This window comes from Mauremys reevesii, unplaced genomic scaffold (assembly GCF_016161935.1).
Source record: "Mauremys reevesii isolate NIE-2019 unplaced genomic scaffold, ASM1616193v1 Contig1, whole genome shotgun sequence".
Lineage (NCBI taxonomy): Eukaryota > Metazoa > Chordata > Testudines > Geoemydidae > Mauremys > Mauremys reevesii.
In genome coordinates this window covers 3261277-3281551 of record NW_024100715.1, presented here as the reverse complement: position 1 = coordinate 3281551, position 20275 = coordinate 3261277, and the positions used below count along the sequence as shown (strand labels likewise).

General features: G+C 45.4%; 2 protein-coding genes across 10 annotated transcripts in view; one reads left to right on the top strand and one right to left on the bottom strand.

Moving 5' to 3' along the window:
* The window catches only part of LOC120392407 (C-type lectin domain family 2 member D-like), a 73961-nt gene extending 54430 nt beyond the window's left edge, over nucleotides 1–19531 (bottom strand). For 4 of the 9 annotated variants that reach the window (XR_005591686.1, XR_005591680.1, XR_005591689.1 and 1 more), the window contains exons 1-2: nucleotides 18948–19531; nucleotides 17263–17333 (exon numbers count right to left, since the gene is read on the bottom strand). Coding sequence is in view for 1 of the 9 variants with exons in the window: in XM_039517146.1 (XP_039373080.1) it covers nucleotides 17263–17280 (18 nt within the window). In the remaining 8 variants the exon portion in view is untranslated. The remainder of the gene's footprint in view (nucleotides 1–17262; nucleotides 17334–18947) is intronic. The other 5 variants (XR_005591687.1, XR_005591681.1, XR_005591682.1 and 2 more) reach the window with 4 other exon arrangements.
* On the top strand, nucleotides 1043–6919 carry LOC120392405. Its single transcript, XM_039517144.1, has 4 exons — nucleotides 1043–1148; nucleotides 1944–2324; nucleotides 5805–5899; nucleotides 6481–6919. Exons 1-4 carry the CDS (start codon nucleotides 1073–1075, stop codon nucleotides 6625–6627), a joined length of 699 nt encoding a protein of 232 aa, XP_039373078.1. The 5' UTR covers nucleotides 1043–1072; the 3' UTR covers nucleotides 6628–6919.
* Nucleotides 19532–20275: the final 744 nt, after the last annotated feature.

Here is a 20275-nt window from a genome sequence, read left to right as displayed (position 1 = left end):
AAGAACAGGTTAGACAAACACCTATCAGGCGTGGCCTAGGTGAACATGGCCCTGCCTTAGTTCAGGGGCTGGACTAGATGAACTCTCGAGGTCCCTTCCAGCCACACGTTGCTATGATTCTATTACAGCTGGCAGCCCTGTGGTCAATATAACTGGTGTGAGTTGGAGCAACCCTGGTGCACGGCTCTAATATAATGCAGTAGGAACAGCCTACACAGGGCAGCAGTGAGATAGCTCAAATGTGAGCTTGGAGACACCTTTGCTCAGCACCCGCTGACCTGTTTGTGCAGTTTGGCTGTATCCAAGGGCCTGGTCTGCTTAGCAGGTTTATTCCTTCCACACCCCTCCAAATATAGACAGGCAAACATTTTTAAGATGAAAATTGCAGATCCGGGTTGACAGAAACATTTTACAAATTCATGTCAACTTTCACAAGGTGTTTACATTGAAACAAACAAAAAGAATTTTGGGGAGAAATGTCAAAATGAACCTTTCTTCTGCTCCCTGTTCCCCTTTACCCACCCCCCACCCCTAATCCTTCCTCACCCCTCCACATATCCAACAACCTCCATACCTGCTGGTGCCCTCCCCAGGTTCCCAGTAGATCTACTCCCACCTGCCAGGCCATGTAATTGCAAGGAGAGCAGCAACAGAGAACATCATTCCCTGCTTCTAGGAACTGCTGTTCATTACATATAATAGTGAGGCTTTGACAATTTTCCAACATTCTCGGTTTGTAGTACACAATTCTTTGAAAAAGTGCTGGTGATAATTTCTGCCCTGCCTCTACCTGGCCAAATTAGGACACAGGATAGCCTGCCATGAACACAAAAGTCATGGGGGCCTGAGACCACATCCGTTCTTGCTGAGACCTGAACTGACCATAACGTTAGAACTGCAGAACAGTCAGTTTCTCTCAGTGAGGATATTAATCTGAATTAAATATGTAAAGTGGAGATATTTTCATAATGAAACTGCTTTAAAGAAATGGCTTTCTTTATAAAGAAGATATGAAACAAAATAAGGAAGACTTGTGCATCTCTGAAGTTCAGAGTCTGAGTCTATCGTTTGAATGAGGATTATGTGGTGCTCAGCTGTGTGTCCCTCCACTGCAATGACTGGCATGCTACTTCTCTGGGCTTTCACAGGTGAGTAAGGGATCTAGGAGGCTATATCTCAGTAGCTGCTGCTTCAGGGGGCTGAGTGGAGGGAAAGAGGAAAGAAAGAGTTTGGTAGCTCAGAATATTTCTAGGAAATGGAGAAAACCCCATCAGGTCTTTTCTGATCCATGCTGCTCAGAGGCCAATGCTGCATTGTCCCGTTGTTGAGTGTTAAAACTCCCCATTGATGGGGTATCCACTTGTTTCCTTTCATGGGAGGGCACCCTACACCACCTGCCCAGGGAGAGGCAGAAAGAATTCTGATGCAGCCAGCTGCAGTTCCCCCTGAGGGTTTGCACTCAATACAGTCCAGCATGAGCTTTAGAGCCACCGCATAACCCTAAATGTAGACAGCCACAATATCTAGCAGGGCTGGTTCACTCAGTGCAGCCAAACAGGCAATGGCATGATCCCTGATTCATAGGGACTCCATCCTACCAGGGATGGGTTGAAATGGTAGTGGGGTTTTACTTCTTTATTACCTCCCAGTGTGGGATACAAGCTGACAGAGCTCTGGGGATATAAACAGACCCCACAAGGGGAAAACTAAGTCACCAGTTAAGGACCCATTCCCTACCAGTACCCAGCATATGGATCTAAAACCTTCTCCTGTCTGGAATGGCAGCGCAGTTTGAAGTAAATTGGCTGGAAAAAGATCTTACTACATTTTAGGTGCTGCATCCTGGTGCCCAGAGGAATTTCTTCACAGGGCTCTGTATTTGTTTGAACTGATTCCCTTGGAACCTCCCTGGGTAACTTGTTCCACTTTTCTCTCCCATGCAGATGCCTCAGCTGCACTCTCTATAATTTCATTGCAGAACCCAGTCCGGGTCTTCTCTGGTCAGACAGCTGTCCTCCCCATCTCCCTCCAGTTCCAGAACCCAGCATGGGAATTCTACCATGTCAAGTGGGATTTCATCACAGGGAATCGTCCTGTCTTGGTCTACATGGTGGACCACTGTACTGGAGCCCCAGGGTCACGGGAGCGCACCTGCCAGCACAGCCTGGAGCAGGCGGGATTTTATCAGCAGCGGGCGAATGTCTCCTTCGAGAGTGCTTCGCTAGTGCTCAAGGGCGTGCAGCCAGAGGATGCGGGGACGTACCGGATAACGGTACGAAGCTTGGATGTATCAGGCACTGCGCTAGTGAACCTGACTGTGGAAGGTAACAGAGGGGAAGCAAGCCCAACAGTGATGGAAGGTATCAGAGGGGAGGCCAGCCCACTGGTGATGGGAGGTAACAGAGGGGAAATGAGCCCACCCGTGACAGAAGGTAACATAGGGGAAGCCAGTCCATTGGTGACAGAAGGTGACAGAGAGGGAGCCAACTCACCGGTGACAGGAGGTAACATAGGGGAAGCCACCCCACCAGTGACAGAAGGTAACATAGGGGAAACCACCCCACCGGTGACAGAAGATAACAGAGATGAAGGCATCCCACTGGTGATGGGAGGTAACAAAGGGGAAACTACCACTCTATCAACTGATGGTAACAGAGAGGAGGCCAGCCCACTGGGGAGAAGAAGTGACCGATGGGAAGCCAGCGCACTGGTGACAGGAGGTAAAAAAGAAGAAGGTGGGAATGGGTTTTTGTTCCACATCAGGATATTTAGGTGGGGAGGGGACAGAGAGGGACTTAAAGTCTCCACACAGTATTAAGGGAGTTGGAGGGCACAATTACAGCTGGTATAAACTGGAGATGCCCTCACAATGCTTAATTTGTGCCAGGGCTTGCCACAGCTGAGCCCCGGCTCCTCCAGGCTTGGCAGTTCATAGTCCCGGCATCTCTGGGCTTGCCACATCAGTTATGAATGTAAAAAAATTGCTCGAGTCCCAGCAGCTTTTTCATTACAAATGAAGCACTGTGCCCTCCTCGGGCACGGCTCTAATATAATGCATCAGGAAGAGCCTGCAGAGAGCAGCAGCAGAGTCCAGATAGTACAACGGTGAGCTTGGAGCCATCTGTGCACAGCACCCACTGACCTATGCTCTGTGAAGTTTGGCTGCAGCCAAGGCTCTGGTCTACTTAGCTCATTAAATCTCTTCCCCACAAGTCGAACCCTCCAGGCCTTTCATCATTTTTTGTTGCTCTGCTCTGCACTACCTCACAATTGGTGGCATCTTTCCGGTGTCAAGATGCCCAGAATGCACCATCAAGGCAGAGCGAAAATCAGAAATGTGTTGTATATAATAACAGCAATTAATTCCCTTCTGAGTGTCAAACTAGAATCTTTGACATCTATAAAACCAATGCAATGGTTGAATCTAACCTTGCAGAAAGCTGTCTCCAGCAAACCACAGCAACAGCAAAGGTGTGAACTCAACTATTCTTCTACCTTATATGTAGTAATGAGTTGTTAATGTGAATTATGGTCAAGGCTGCAAGTTTGTCACGGAAGTCACAGATTCTGTGACTTTCCGAGACCTTCATGACTTCTGCAGTGGCCGGTGCGGCTGGACTGGGGGCCACCTGTGCAGCTCGGGCAGCCCCTAGGCCAACTGCACCAGCTGCTGCTGGGGAAGTCTAGGGCCACCACCCCCTCCCAGCAGCAGCAGCAGTTTGGGTGAAAGAGGGGACTGGGGGTTGGAATGTGGGAGGGGGTGAGGGCTCTGGGCAGTGCTTACCTCGGGGGAGCTCCCCGGAAGTGGCAACATATCCCTCCCTCAGCTCCTAGATGAAGGCGCAGCCAGATGGCTCCACATGCTGCCTCTGCCAGGCACCATCCCTGCAGCTTCCACTGGCCACAGTTCCTGGCCAATGGGAGCTGCAGAGCCAGCACTTGGGGCTGGTCAGCATGCGGAGCTAGGAGCTGAGAGAGGAACATGTCGCTGCTTCCGGGGAGCTGTGAGGACCTGGGTAGGGAGTCTGCCAGCCCAGACACCCCCCCCCAGCACCAACGGGGGTCCCAGACTGCCCCCCAAACACCTGTGGCACCCCCAGACTGCCCCCCAGCACCCGCTGTGCCCCCCTCCCGGATTTAGTCAGGGGTATATAGTACAAGTCATGGACAGGTCACGGGCCGTGAATTTTTGTTTACTGCCCGTGACCTGTCCATGACTTTTATTAAAAATACCCATGACTAAAACATAGTCTTAGTTATAGTAAAGTAAAAAAGTGACCACGTTATAAATACCATCTTTGTGTTCACTAGTATACGCCCTTGGTAACTTTTATATTAGGACACTGCATAGATTAGAAGACTGGGGAATGGGCTACAAAGACTTTCATGTAGAGGGCAATTCCAGCTGCACTTCAGGAAGTCAGGTGATTGGGGGATCAGCTAGGGAGGCTTTCACCCCTCAGACAGGTAAAGCTCCATGCAATTTTCCCCCTTGTTCTCACACTCAGGTGCCTTGCCTGTCCTTTCTATAATCACGCCCAAGAACCCAGTCCATGCCATCACCAATCAGACAGCTCTGCTGCCCTTCTCCTTCCAATCCCTGAACTCAGCCTGGGAATTCATTTACATCAAGTGGGAGTTCATCAGAGGCATTGGGAATCACCCCATCTTGGTGTATATGTTGGACAACTGCACTGGGACCGCCCACAACTGGTGGGAAAGAACCTGCCAGCTGACTAAGGAGGTGGCAAAGAAATATCAGCAGCGGGCAGACATCTGCCAGAATGCTACGTTGGTGATACGGGGTGTGCAGGCTGCGGATGCCGGGATGTACCTGGTAACAGTACGAACCCTGGATGTATGGGCCAATGCGACAGTGAACCTGATGGTGACTGAAGGTATCAAAGGATTAGGGGCGAGATAGAGTATCTGTGTAATAAGGAGATTGAAGTCGGAAATGGCTTGGGGGAAGTGAGGAAATGAAGAGAGAAGGGAAGTGGGGAGAAGTGGATGGTAAGAGAAGAAAACGGAGGAGAGAAAGGATGCAATGCAATGAGAAAAAGAGAAGGTAGAATAGAGAAGATGAGTAAAAAGTGGGATTGGAGGTGGCAGAGGAGACAGTGAGGCTGATGGGGGCAGAAGGGAGAGAGCGCAAGTGGAGGAGTCCGAGATGGTGTGGTGTACTCATATTTCACTGTAACGATGAAACTCTGGCAACAGCAGTGCTCGAGTCTTCAGACAAAAGAAATGATACCATGATAAATTGCTCAGACTGCCCGAGGCTGAGGCGAGGTGGTGCAGTACAGGGGCAAGGAGAAACACATTTGCAGACATACAACAGGAGAGGTGGGCTAAGGCGAGTTGAGGAAGACTAACAAATGTTACAAGAAAACCCTATCACAGACAGCAGCAGTGTGTATATGCTGCAGTGCTAGGCCTTCATGTTATATATGTTTAGCAAACATGGTTATTCTTTGGCCCTCATCATGCCCATGTTGTTCCTTCACACTGTATTATGTGCACTTTTTGAAAAGCAAAAGGCCCAACAACTGATGACTTAGTGTGGGACACCACCCAGTTCCTATACGCTACTCTTTTAACAGCTATACATTAGCCACAGAGAAAGATTAACCCAGAGGATCCAGCAAGATTATCCCCTTCATACGCCCACAACCCATTCCTGATTCACCGTGCGCTGAAGTGACACTCTTAGAGAGCTGAAGCTGTATAGTTTAATGAGTGATTCATTTATACCCATTACCTTCTCAACTTTTTGTGGTGATCTCACCTCTCCTTATTTGCAGGAAAATTTGCCTGGAAAAGCCTCAGTCCCATTAACACTATCCGTATGGTCTTTGCCTGCCTGGTTCTCTGCATTTTGGCACTGATAGTTAGAGAGGTGAGTGATTGCTGCTGCCATCTTTCCATCCCCAGCAAAACATGTTGGAAGAGATCAGAGGAGACGTATGATGGAGGGGAGCCCATTGGATGTTGTAAGGAATGAGTGTGTGAGTCCACTGCCCCCTAAGGCTTATATCAAGTTAGAACACAACCTTGAGAAGTCATGTGAACTATCAAAATTTTGATCACAACATTGCAGTCGTTAATCTGATTCCTTCCGTGTCTGTTAGAACTTGATGTGATTTATCTAGAGAAGACAAACCCTTGGTGACTAGGACTCTATCTTAACCATGAACTGTGTTGGCATGTGTGCAAGTGACACATCAATTCCCCCTGAATTAAAGGGACAGGGGAGATGCTCAGACACTGTGGTGATGGGAGTCAATCTAAGAATCAGGCTGTTTGGCTGGAGATAGATTGAGAAATTAAGAGGATGGGAGTGGGGGACATCCTAAAGAGAAAGGGCTTAAGGTTTATCTGGTGACAGAAGTGTCGTTCAAGACAGGCTGCCAATCACTTGGACATAGATTACAGGTTTGATAGTCAAACATAACTGATAGTATTTCTTCCTTTCTGCAGTATATTCATGCATCAGGCAGCAACATCGCTCAGTGTGAGGAGACACTGGGTCCACCCGAGACGCCAGATGGAGGTGCACCCCTGGTTGGGGCCACACAACACATAATTGTTGTTTCATCTACTTCAGCTTCCTTCCACGGACAATGACCAGCACCAAATGCTTCAGAGAGAGGAGGAAAATGCCTATAGTGCACCATGTATGATTATTTCTTTACTTCCTGCTTGCAGCCAATCTATCATTTAAAGTCCTGAAGCTGGAGTTATCCATATATCATGAAACGAGATTGGCATAGAAATGTTATTTCCCCTCGTTTTATTAGCCTTTTAAAAAACCTTCCCACAGTATTTGATTCTTTAACCTCCTACTACAGCAAGTTCCACAGATCAACCCACACGTGTGGGAGTTATATCCTTGTTACATTTAATTTTAGGATGAATATAATCTCCTCTTCTCCTGTGTTCTACTTGTAATTGAAAAAAAAAAACATCTTTCCATCATGGTCAAGTGAGGAAAGATTTGAGCAGGTGAAGGGAAGGAGAAAACTTCTTTTAAAAAAATCACAGCAATTGTTAATCCCCTGGTTAAGCTTTCACATTGTATAATGAAGTGAATCAGCAGTGTCATTTGAGGGGTCTCTCTTGAAAGGGAATGAAATGGGAACAGAGACCCAAATCAAGTCAATCTCCTGGCCCAAGAGGGAAACAATTGTGAAGATAGAGCCACAATGGCCAGAATCAGGGTAAATGCATTGGACAATCAGATGCTGGAGTAAAGCCTCTTTTCTTATATCAGAGATCTAATGTAAGCTCTGATGGGAGACCCTGGCTAGTCAGCTCTCACATCCTTGTTTCCATCCTTTTTTGGGGGGCGGGGGGGGGCCTTTACGAATCCAACTGGGCTGTTATAACTATATATAAAAAAAAAACAAAAAAAAAAAAAAAAAAAAAAACACACCGACGGACTGTGCTCGAGTGAGCTGAGTTCCTTTTCACTCTTCAGCAGGTCGGTGGGTGAGGACCCGCCAGAACCCCCCGCCGCTGAAGACCCAGAGAAAGAGAGGACCCACTGCCAACTGCCAAAGAAGACCCGGAGCGCTGCCAGAGGAAAAAAAAAAAAAAAAAAAAAAGCCAAGGAAGAAGAAGAGATTCTCTCTGGGTGCTTAGGCCTAGCGGGGGGCCCCCGGGGGGGAATTGTGAATGGCCTAAAAGGCGCCCTGCCTTCCATCCACAGGTCTATATGTGCTTGTCCTGCAGGTGGAAAAACCTAAAGGCTGACTATGAGAACATGGTCCCAAAGGGTAAACGCTAAAGATACCAAGGCCTCCTGGGCCAAAGGAGGCCTGGAGAGTGGGGCTCAAGACATTTCTCTGGTTTGGTGATTGGTATTCCTCTGTTAGGTGGCACCCAAGTGTCCTGTTTGCCTTGTTCCAGTATCTGCATAATGGCTCCTTGGGTGCCCTATTGTTGCAGTGCCCTCTAGTGCAGGGTTTCTTAATCCGTGGATTGGGACACAAAATTGGGGTGCCGGAATGTTTCAAAGGCTCATGTGGCAGCTTCTGTCCCCCGGGGCTGGCTGGGCTCACCTCTCTGCTCCAGGCACTGCAACATCTGGAGTACCCGCACCCCTCAGGTTAGACCCAGCTGTCATAACGATGGGAGCCTGGGTTGGCCAAATATAAGTGAGTGGCACTGCAGGCCTAGATCACAACTCCACTCACACAAACTTGGCCCAGTCAGGGGCACAAATGAGTGGCACAGCAGCCCTGGAAGTTGTGATACCCAGAGCGGAGAGCCAAGACCAGCTAGCCACACGGCTCAGGAGCTGCCGGAGCTGCCACTGTGGAGTGAGTGCCGGGCAGGACCCAATTCCCCTGTGGGGAAGGATCTGACAGAAACCACCCCAGGGCCTCCAGCTCCATCCCCAGGCTATTTAATGGGTTGTGACAGGCCATAAACATTTACAAATGGGTCTTGAGCCCAAAACAGCTAAAAAACACTGTCTAGTGGTTATGTAGCTATTTCTTAGTGCATGTGAGTTTTGTTGTCTTCCACCAGATATATTACCATTTCAGCACTCTCAGCTGGCACTGGGATATTATTTCTTTCTCTCAAAGGCACAGAAGGGAGCAAAGTGATTAAAGAAAAAGAGAGAAATTCATATTGCTGACAGGGTGAGGCATGATGAAGGCAAATCCCAAACTTCCACTCTTAATGAGAGATTGGAAAGTACCATATCAAGTTCCCTGAAAACACAAGAGAAGAAACTACCCATATTTTTGTTTTTTTTTGTATCAAGTCAGCCAGTAAAGGACACTGACGTCAACAACCAGCTATTTCTGCTTTTATAGCTTTTAAAATACCCACAAAGATTTTCCAAGTTGAAAGGATCAGAATTAAGGAAGGCAGGGGACAGAGATTAATCTTTCTCCTTGAAAGCCAGGAGGCAGAGTTCATAGCTGTATTCAGGATTCCAAGATCTCTCCTGTTACAATGACTAGAATCTTACTTTTCTGCACAGTTATTGGTGAGTATTGTTGTGTAGGAAGCTACAATGCTCCTGGAGTGAAGCCAAGTGGAGAGGAGGGAGGAGGACAAGTGGCGACACGAAGAATATGGTTACACAGCAGCAGTGAAAATGGGGAAGGATTTATTGTTAATGTAAATAAATATTAGTTAAATTCTATTGCGCCATTTATCTAGGAACTGGCATATCAGACTCTATCTCGGGTTGGCAACCTTTCAGAAGTGGTGTGCCGAGTCTTCATTTATTCACTCTGATTTAAGGTTTCGTGTGCCAATAATATATTTGAATGTTTTTCTATGTCTATTATATATATATATATAACTAAACTATTGCTGTATGTAAAGTAAATAAGGTTTTTAAAATGTTTAAGAAGCTTCATTTAAAATTAAACTAAAATGCAGAGCCCCCCGGACCGGTGACCAGGACCCAGGCAGTGAGTGCCACTGAAAAACAGCTCGCGTGCCACCTTTGGTACATGTGGCATAGGTTGCCTAGCCCTGCTCTATCTAATCCCATACGTATGTCTGGTAGTATCCAGCATTTGAAGAAATCCCCCTTGCTGCATCTGGCCAAAGCTGTAAATAGGGATTGAAGGGGATCCTGTCCGATTTCTGCCAGTGACTGGTTAACACCCTGATCACCTTACTGCTGGGGCTTGAAAAAATTGCCCAAGGACTAAGCCCAGTAGCCAGGGTGAGAAATACTGGACCCATCCCTCCCACTGCAATTTAAAGGGGTTCTGAAGTTGTGCACTGTATTCAACAGTAACATATTGTTATTCAACATTCTAGTTAATAAATTTTATAAAGTGTAATTTACTGTCTCGCCTTTGTTTAACCATCTTTTCTACTGGGCTTTATTCCTCTTTTTCTCTCCTATAATAAAGTACTATGTATCATTTCTTGAATGGTCTAGTGTCTTTTTCCTTCACTCTTTCTGCATCCTTTATCTCTCTGGTTTCCCTTTCTCTACATTAAAAAAACAACAACAACGAGGAGTCCTTGTGGCACATTAGAGACTAACATATTTATTTGAGCATAAGCTTTCGTGAGCTAGAACTCACTTCATCAGATGCATGGAGTGGAAAATACAGTAACAGGTATAAATACACAGCACATGGAAAGATAGGAGTTGCCTTACCAAGTAGGGGGTCAGTCTAACGAGACAATTCAATTAACAGTAGGATACCAAGGGAGGAAAAATCACTTTTGTTGTGGTAATGACGGTGGCCCAATTCAAACAGTTGACAAGAAGGTGTCTGTAACAGTAGGGGGAAATTACTATGGGGAAATTAGTTTGTGTAATGACTCATCCACTCCCAGTCTTTATTCAGGCCTAATTTGATGGTGTCCAGTTTGCAAATTAATTCCAGTTCTGCAGTTTCATGTTGGAGTCTGTTTTTGAAGTTTTTTTGTTGAAGAATTGCCACTTTTAGGTCTGTTATTGAGTGACCATGGAGACTGAAGTGTTCTCCTACTGGGTTTTGAATGTTAAAATTCCTGATGTCAGATTTGTGTCCACTTATTCTTTTGTGTAGAGACTATTCGATTTGACCAATGTACATTGGCTAATTAAGGCGTGGTTCCCTGTAGACTAGGGAAGGCTACTACAGGATAATTGAAGCACCTGTAGCCAATTAAGACCCTATCAGAAACCTGATACAGCATGCTAATTAAGATGTGATTCCCTGTAGGCCAGCTGAAGCACCTATAGACAATCAAGGCCCTGCAGGGAACCCAATACACACACACAGCCCCTCATCAGACAGGCAGTGTGGAGTGAGGGAGGAGAGAGGACTACAGCTTGGAGGTGAGTGCTGAGAGAGAGAGAGAGAGAGGAGAGGGGGAGGAGAGACCCCCCCCCCATCCCAGCATCAAGGACTGGACCTGGGGGAGGGGGGAAAGAAAAGAAGAGGAGAGGGTTTGGAGGGGGGGGACCCAAACCAGACCCCCTTCCCTTTTCTCTTCTTCACACTCCTGGTCACTAGCAGGGCCCTTGGTGACCCACCATACTAACACTGGCCATTTTATCACACCATCCACGCATTCATTCACATAGAGGGAGGGGTTGGAAATTTGACTAGATACCTAGGAACCGGAGTATTAAATGGACAAGAAAAAGACTGGAGACTCACTGATCACAGCAATACTGCTGCTGCAGGAAGCCAAAACCAGGCTGTCCCCAGCTTTTGGGAAAGTCTACCAGGGAGCTGTCCCTGGATCTAGGTCAGAGGCTCATCTTTTATATCAGCCTCCAGCTAGTAGGTGCCTGATAAATGCAAAGGACCCTCGTCATAATCCACAGTTTGAACATTTTCAGTGTCTAAAATTATATATGCTGCTGCACAAAGACATGTCTCCAGCCAAATAATAGCAACAGCAAAGTCTTTTTGGCAATGGGAATTAAAGTGCAATTGGGATCAGAAAAGCAATGGTTTATCAATGACATTTCATTAGCTGCCACTATGCATAGGCAGCGGCGACTCTAGGCACCAGCGCTCCAAGCGTCTGCCTGGGGCGGCAAGCCGCAGGGGGCACCCCGCCAGTCCCTGCGAGGGTGGCAGTCAGGCAGCCTTCAGCGGCATGCCTGCGGGAGGTCCGCTGGTCCTGCAGATTTGGCGGGGATTCAGCGGCGGGTACCCCAAAGCTGTAGGACTGGCAGACCTCCTGCAGGCTTGCCACCAAATCTGTGGGACTGGGGACCTCCCGCAGGCATGCTGCCGAAGGCAACCTGCCTGCCGTGCTTGGGGCGACAAAATAGCTAGAGCCGCTCCTGTGCATAGGACTAGCTGCCTGAGACAGACTCACAGTGTGTGGTTGCTGGAGCCATCCGAGCATGAAGCCAACTGGAGGGTTTGCAGGGGAGTTGTTTGTTTCAGCTGGCCCTGGTTTTTAGGGGAGATCAATCTGGCATCTTAGAGAAGATGCTGATGTTCCCTTTAAACCTCCCTGTTCTCTTTCCCATGCAGACACCACAGCGGCGCTGTCTGTATTTACACTGCAGAACCCAATCTGGGTTTCCCCTGGCCAAACTGCTGTCCTGCCCATCTCCCTCCAATTTGCAAACCCGGCGTGGGAGTTCTACCATGTCAAGTGGTATTTCAAGACAGGGAATCGTCCCATCCTGGTCTATATGGTGGACAGCTGCACAAGCTCCCTTGAGTCACAGGAGCGCACCTGCCAGCACAGCATGGAACTGGCAGATTTTTATCAGCAGCGGGCAACTCTCTGCTTCCACAATGCTTCCCTGGTGCTCCTGGGTGTGCAGCCTGAGGATGCTGGGATGTACTGGGTAAAAGTACAAGGCTTAGATGTCTCAGCAGATGCAACAGTGAACCTGACAGTGGTGGAAGGTAAATATTGGATAAGGGGGCCGTGCAGTGTTGGACAATTAGATTGGAAGAGGAAGGAGAGAGGTGGGACTTGCCACAGTTTACATGGTATCGGAGGGGGGTGGAGGTGAATGGAAGAGAAAGTAGAAAAATAGAGGGGAAGGGAAGGAAGAAAAGAATGAAAAGGATAGAGAGAGAAAGAAGCTAGTGAAGGGATGGAAAGAGGGAAAGGGAGGAAAGGAGTAGGAAAAATAGAGGTTCAAAGGGAGCGGGAGGTGTAAATTTAATAGAGAAGTGTAAATTTCACAGGAAGGAAGATGGGAAGCCAGTGTAGGGTCTCAGGTAAGAAAGGAGACATGGTGGCAGTATGGAGGAAAGGAAGATGACTTGGGCTGAAAACTTTTGGAGGAAGTTTGGATATTGAGAGAAATCCACAAGTTTACTTGGTGAAGATAAAAAGAGGGAGAGGGATTTAAGGAATTATTAAAGATGCTACTCTTATTCTCGCTCCTCTTTCCCAGTCCTGCTTTCCCTTCTGATCGTCAATGTTTGTGGGTTGTTCTCTGCATCTCCTGGGGTGCATAATGATGGCAATGACAACTCAATGTGCTCAACGACAGCCAGGGACACACTGGGCGTTATGTACCCTACACTCAGTGACTTCCTCTTTCTCTCCCTACATCGCCTTTCTTTGAGTTCTGATTCAATGTGAGATACACACAAGGACCTACAGCTGGGTAATTTAAAGATACAGTGAAATGACTCAAAGAAACTTCTCTCTCTCTTTTTTGTGGTTGGACCACCAGACTTATCTGGAGGAAGAGCAAAGGGGAAGGGAAACTGCATGATGTCCAGTGCCACCCAGCTAGGAGTAGCTTTCCTGGCTTTCTGCCTGTTAGAGCGGTTAGTCAGAGAGGTAAGTGATTGCTGCTGTTTTATCTCTGGTTTTCCAGTCCTTAGTGAGATACAGTAGAAGGGATCCAAAGAGAACATGAAGTGTACAGGTGCCATAGGTGTATTGGTATCAAGACCTCTTGCCTGGGAGGCATATTAAATCAGTTTTATGCATCAGGACCCTGGATTTTTAGAAGCAAGGAATCTGGATTTATTCAGTACTGCTTACTCCCACTACCTATATCCAAGCCCTCTCAGCATCACTGTACCCCTGGTCCATTACTGCCCTCCATTGCAAGTGTATGCACATTGTTTAATAGACCCCATTGAATCAGAGATCTAGTTATTTTGGATGAGTTTAGCATCTCTATTTTGTTTAGATTATGGCCTGACCCATGCTCATGTTACCATGGGAGAGATCTGAATTCAAGTCCAGGTTCAGAGCATCTGGACTGCAGAGACCTGGGGGCGCTACTACCAAGCTGCTCATCTTGGGGTAAGGGAGGAAGCTCCACCCTCCTTTGACTGCAGCTCTCTTCTGCTAGAAGGGTTCACCCCTCTGCAAGGCCATGAAGGGAAGTGGGGAATTAAAAGAAGAGGAGAGAATTCCCCCAAAGGGGAATGATGTTGGTTAATCTAGCGAGAAGCGTGAATATCGGGGGACTCTGCCATCTCTCGCACAAGCCCTGACACAGATCACAGTAGGAAGTGTCCAAACACACATTGTATGTTAGGTGGCTACATATATCTGATGATTGTTCTGCTCTCCACCAGTCTGTAAATATGCCAAGCCGCGATTCATTCCAGTGTGCATCAAAGAATGGTTCCTGATCAGAGCATCAAGCAACTTTAGATAGAGTTTCACTCCTGGCAGAACCTGCATAGCTAATGGACTAGATGTTTCAATGGTCAATGTCCAGATTCTGAAAGTTGGCAAAACCAGCATCTCCAGAAGAAGGAAAATGTCTATAATGCACTTATGTGTATGTGGTGTATAGGAGAAGGGATCCCTAGCATGCTTGTTGGAAACATAAAATAGCATTTTCTTCATGTCTGCAACAATCACCTTATGTCCTGAAAGTGGTGGAATTGATTATCCTGGCTTGTGCCTAGCTACAGATGTCACTGATTATATAACGGATTACACAGACACCAAGATTGCTGATGCTTCACAACTACCTATGATTAGCTTCTCACACAAGCATCTTGACATTCCCTGTTTTCCCTTATGCGTGGAACAAATAAATAAATGCAGCCTCCTTCAGATAGCTCCTCAAAATCCATCTCTATCATGCCTTTAAGAAATCAACTAATTAAAGATCATTTGATGGGCATGTGGGGTGAACTGGCACTTTATCTGTTTATGATAATAGTTTTATGTCTTAACATGTATATGTATATAATGATTGTATATATTTGATTGCATATGCTCACCTACATTTTTCCTATGTCACTTGTCTTCTTAGACTACAAACTCTTAAGGACTGGGAGAATGTCTTTATATATGTTTACACAGCACCTACCACAATGGGGTTCAATCCTGTCAGAGACACCTGGTCATTATATTAATATGAACATTAAATAATAATATTAGTAACCTGTGGCAACAGTGACTTAGTCTACTGTAGGTATGTGGAAGGAGAGTTTCTTTGGATCAACTTCAAATGTACTAGCTAAGAATTTCTTTCCACAACTGATGCTGAAGTATCAGTATCAACTAATGTTTTACTTATGCTAATAAAAGATATACCTTCTACCACCAGCGGTCACTATATATCCATACTAACACTAGCAAACTATCAGAAATCTCCCATCTGAAGGGTGAATGGAAAACCTGCTAACCCTCAGGACACTGGCTTCTTCTAAGGGCTTGGGATGTTGAATGGATAAAGAGCACTAGTCTGGGTATCAGGGTGGGTTTTGAGCAGGTGGGACTCTTGTCTGGAGTCAGCCCAGACTGATCCCACTTCCTTATTTTCAGAAACGCCCCTCTCCCTTGTATCTGCATTCCCCATGAGAAAAAGCACTCCCCTGTAGCATCCTAAGAAATAGAAGTGTGGAGGTGGGCAATCTGGGAACAGGTTGTGACGGGTTGGATCACAGAAACCCCCTTGGGAACTGCCAGCTGCCAAGACTACTTCTGTCCCTGCTTTCCCTGCCAGCTCGGGAATACAGCACCCTGTCTTGTTGAGCCAGACACACCTGTCTGCTCCAGCACAGACCCAGGGTCTGAACCACATGCCCCAAAGCTGCAGACTTAACTGAAAACAGCTTACAGAAGTGTTCCTGTCTTTAACACTCAGATGCCCAACTCCCAACGGGGTCCACACCCCAAATAAATCTATTTTATGCTGTATAAAGCCTGTTTATAGGGTAAACTCAAATTGTTCACCCTCTATAACACTGATAGAGAGATATGCACAGGTATTTATCCCCCCAGGTATTAATACATACTCTGGGTTAATAAAATCACTTTGTACTTATTAAGTACAGAAAATAGGATTTAAGTAGTTCCAAGTAGTAACAGACAGAACAAAGTGAATTACCAAGTAAAATAAAATAAAACACAACACACAAATCCAAGTGTAATACAGTAATAAAACTGAATACAGATAAAATCTCACCCTCAGGGATGTTTCAATAAGTTTCTTTCACAGACTGGACACCTTCCTAGTCCGGACACAGTCCTTTCCCCCCATACAGCCCTTGTTCCAGCTCAGGTGGTAGCTAGGGGATTTCTCATGATGGCCGCCCCCTTTGTTCTCTTCCACCCATTTATATATCTTTTGCATAAGGAGGGAATCCTTTGTCCCTCTGTGTTCCCACCCCTCCTTTTCAATGGAAAAGCACCAGGTTAAAGATGGATTCCAGTTCAGGTGACATGATCACATGTCACTGTAAGACTTCATTACCCACTTGCCAGCACACAGATATACAGGAAGACTTACCAGTAAAACAGAGCCATCTACAGACGATTGTCCTGGTTAATGGGAGTCGTCAAGATTCCAAACCACCATTAATGGCCCACACTTTGCATAATTACAATAGGCCCTCAGAGTTATATTTCATATTTCTAGTTTCAGATACAAGAGTGATACATTTATACAAATAGGATGATCACTCAGTAGATTAGAAGCTTTGTAATGATACCTTACAAGAGACATTTTGCATGAAGCATATTTCAGTTACATTATATTCAAACTCATTAGCATATTTTCATAAAATCGTATAGAGTGCTATGTCCCACAGGTATTTAGGGTTAACTAGCAGGTAGCTGATTATATTGCAATGGGAGAGGTAGACAGTAAAATGGAGGGAACTAGCAGAGAGGAGAAGAAGTGAGATTCTTTCAAGATCCAGGGTTTTCTGAAGGAAGATGAGATGACTTGATTTTAAAGCTGGTTGCTGCTGGTGCTCTATCCATAGCAGTGAAAGGTTCATATTTAGGTATGTATGTGAGTGTGTGGGGGAGAGAGAAGTTAGCAGTTTGTGTTACAGCCTATAGGGGAGCCTATGGTTGAACCTGAACTTATAACATGAGTTGCCCTGTTTTCCCTGTTATTTTAGTCTAAATTAGCTAACACGGTTTAGGTAATCTGAATTAGGAATGCTTCCCCCCCCCATTTCAGATATAGCCAGAAAGAGATTGATGGAGGGTGGGGGAGAGGCAGCAGATGGTCTGAGGATACTTCTCTACAGCAGCTGAGAGGGTGATTCCCAGCTTGGGTACACCTATATAAACTAGCTCTGCTCAAGGGAGCAGACTGATAATAGCAGTGTTGCTATGGCAGAATGGGTAGTGGCTTAGGCTAGCCACCTGAGTATAATCTCGCCCAACCCTCTGTGTATGTACGTGGGTGGCTAGCCTGAGCTACACTGCTATTATTTTTAGTGCACTAGCTCATGTATGTCTGGCCAAACTGCGAATCACTCTCCCAGCTGCTGTGTAGACATACCCTAGGAGTGCAACTGTGTGTAGATCTACTTCTCACAGACCCAACACCTCTTGATGCTGGTAAGGAGCTGTACTCACCTCCCTTGCCTGGTGCATTATCAGAGCCGGATGTCAGCAACTGCAGTGGGGACAGGTTCCAGTTTGTATACCTGAAAGAGATCAAAAATGGAGAAATTAAATACACTTTGCTGAAATCCTTCTATTAGGCCAAATTCTGAAGTCCATGCTTAGTATCTATTTAAACCGTATTTATTCCAAATTCCCATTGCACTCAGTGGAACTACTCATGTGTGTAAAGTTACTCATTTGCATAAATGGATTCAAGATCAAGACTTACTGAAAAATATTGATCTAAAATCCCCTGATTTTGCTCAGTTTCTTTCAGTCTCACATTTTAGTGATATAACCTTACTGATATAAAATCTGCTCAAATTTCCCCTCTTTTTCTCTGTAATTATCAAATATTGATCTAAAACCACCCTGAATATTGTTCCATTTTCCTCTAAGGTTTTGTATACACAGAAACACTCAGGTAAATTAATCTGAATTAACTTTCACAATGGATTAAGTACACCTTATTAAACCCCTGTTAGAAGCTCTTATTGAGAATTAAAATAACTTTAATTCAGTTTACTTAACATTGGACATGAATTAAGCTAAAGGCACTCTAATTCTGTGTAAGAGCATCCATGTGACTGTATAATGTGGTTTAACTAATCCACTTTAAATTCACACTGTTTGGATCAATTTTCCTGACTGTCTCTGTGTAAACAAACCCTAATTAATGAATATTGTTATAAAATTCCCCCACTATGGGGTTTCCTTCCCCTACCCCCCCATTTTTGATTACAGCCAGTTTGAAACAGTTAGCCTGAATCATTATCCCACAGAGTGTAGAAGCTGCCTCCTGCCTATCTGTGTTAGCTGCTGCCCACTCCCACTTGCCAGAGCCCAGTCTGGTTTCAACTTTCCTTCCCTTCTGCTGTTCAAGCAGCATCACCCCCAGCTCCCTGTGTGAATGGTTGCTGAAGAGGACTTAATAGTGACCTAAAATCCCTCAGATTTGGCCTCTGTTGTGTATTTGGTTGAGGATATAACAGCCTCTTTCCTTTTAATTATTCAACACTGATTTACAATTCCTCATATTTTGCCCCATACTTGCATTATTGAATATTGATCTAAAATCCCTTCTGATGTTGAGTTCCCCCACCCTACCCATTTTCAAATACTGGCATAAAAGCCCCTCACATTTTGCTCTGTTCCAATTTTCAAATATAGATAAAAATCCCTTCTATTTTGAAGCAATTCCCTGCCTCCAACACTAAAATGTAGCCACTTCTGCTTTTCAAGGGAAACCACTGTCATGAATCATTGCCTCACACTGTGGAGGAGGGGGACAAGTGGGGGTTAAACCCTCCCATGTTCATTTTCTCCTCAGATTAAACCTTTTTTCTCTCTCATTCTCAAAGTGCTAAATCACCTGCCTGAACCCTATCTTTGAGCTGCTGTGCCGCCTTATCACAACTGTCACAGAAACTGAGAAATTAAATTCCTTCCTTTTCGTTAAACTGAGGGGATTTTCTTTCACATTATCAAATATTGATATAAAATCCTCTCAGATGTGATCCTTTCCTTCTTAACATTGAACACTTATTTAAAGTCTCTCAGATTTTTCCCCACTCTCTGTAATTATAAAATGATCAAAGTTTCCCTCAGATGTCGACACTTTTCTATTTTTAACTATCATCCTAAAACCCACTCACCTTTTTCCTCTTTTCTCTGTAATTCAAAAAATAGATAGCGTAGCAACTTTTTCCCTTTTCCATTACTAAGTCCATCTACTTCTGCTTTTGGCAGAAAACAGCTGGCCTGAAGCATTTCCCCACATAATGGATGTGGAAATGATGAGTTAAACTATCTATGATCAACTGTCACATCAGATTAAACCCCTTCTTCTCCTCTAATTCTCAGTTACTGCTCTGAAATCCTTTCCGTTTGGCCTCTTTTCAATCTAATTTTGAAAAACTCATCTAAAATGCCCTCAGATTTTGCCCTTTTTCTCACTAGTAAATAAATATCAACATAAAATCACCTCAGATTTGATCCTTTTCCTCTCTAATCCTTGAATGTTGATATTAAACCCTGTTAAAATTCACTTTTCTCACAAATTCTTTAATGCTATATAAAATGTTCTTACAGTTGGTCCCTTTTTCTCTCTGTTGAATAGCAATATAAAATCCCCTAAATTGGGGGGATTTTTTCCCTTCTAATTTAACCTGAAGCCACTTGACTTAGTTTTGGAGGGAAACAATGCATCGGAGCCGGGGTGGCTCTAGGCACCAGCAAAGCAAGCACCTGCTTGGGGCAGCCCATTTGCAGGGGCGGCAGGGAAGCTGAGAATCAACAGGGGGCTCTGGGAGCTGTAGTTCCTTGGTTAGGTCCCTGCCTACAGAGCCAGCCCTGGAGCAGAGAAAGAACTACATTTCCCAGCATTCCCTTGGCCACTACCAACTGGAAAGGAAGGAGGGGGACCTCATGCGGCAGCATGCTGTGAGTGCTGTGAATGGTAGGGAGACCATATTTTAACATTCAAAAAACATCCCCCCAGCCCCCTTACTGTGCCACACAGCCAGCATGTCTGGCTCCTCGCAGCTCCAGACATGCTGCTGCATACATGCTGCCATGCTCCCCTGTGGAGCCCACAGCACCCCGCCCTCAAACACACACCCAGCACCTGCCTTCCAGATTTGAACACCTCAAAATTCAGGAGTACTCAAACTCAGTTTGGGCAGCTTTTACTTCATTTCTCCCAAATCAAATATACTGATCCACTGTAACTTGCTGTAGAAAAAGTAGGATAAAATTGAGGAAGAAATGCTTATTAGGACTGGAATTGCTATTTTCAACAGCCATTGCCTTTTTGTTTGTTTAAAAGGAAGACAGTGATATTGCATTGTCAAATTCCCCATAGAAAGAAAGAGTGGAACAAAAGAATAATAAAGGCACCTCAACTTTTCCTCATTTATAGAGGACAGTCTTATAATATGCATCCAGATATCCTCCAATCACACAAGCTGAAAATTGTTCCACT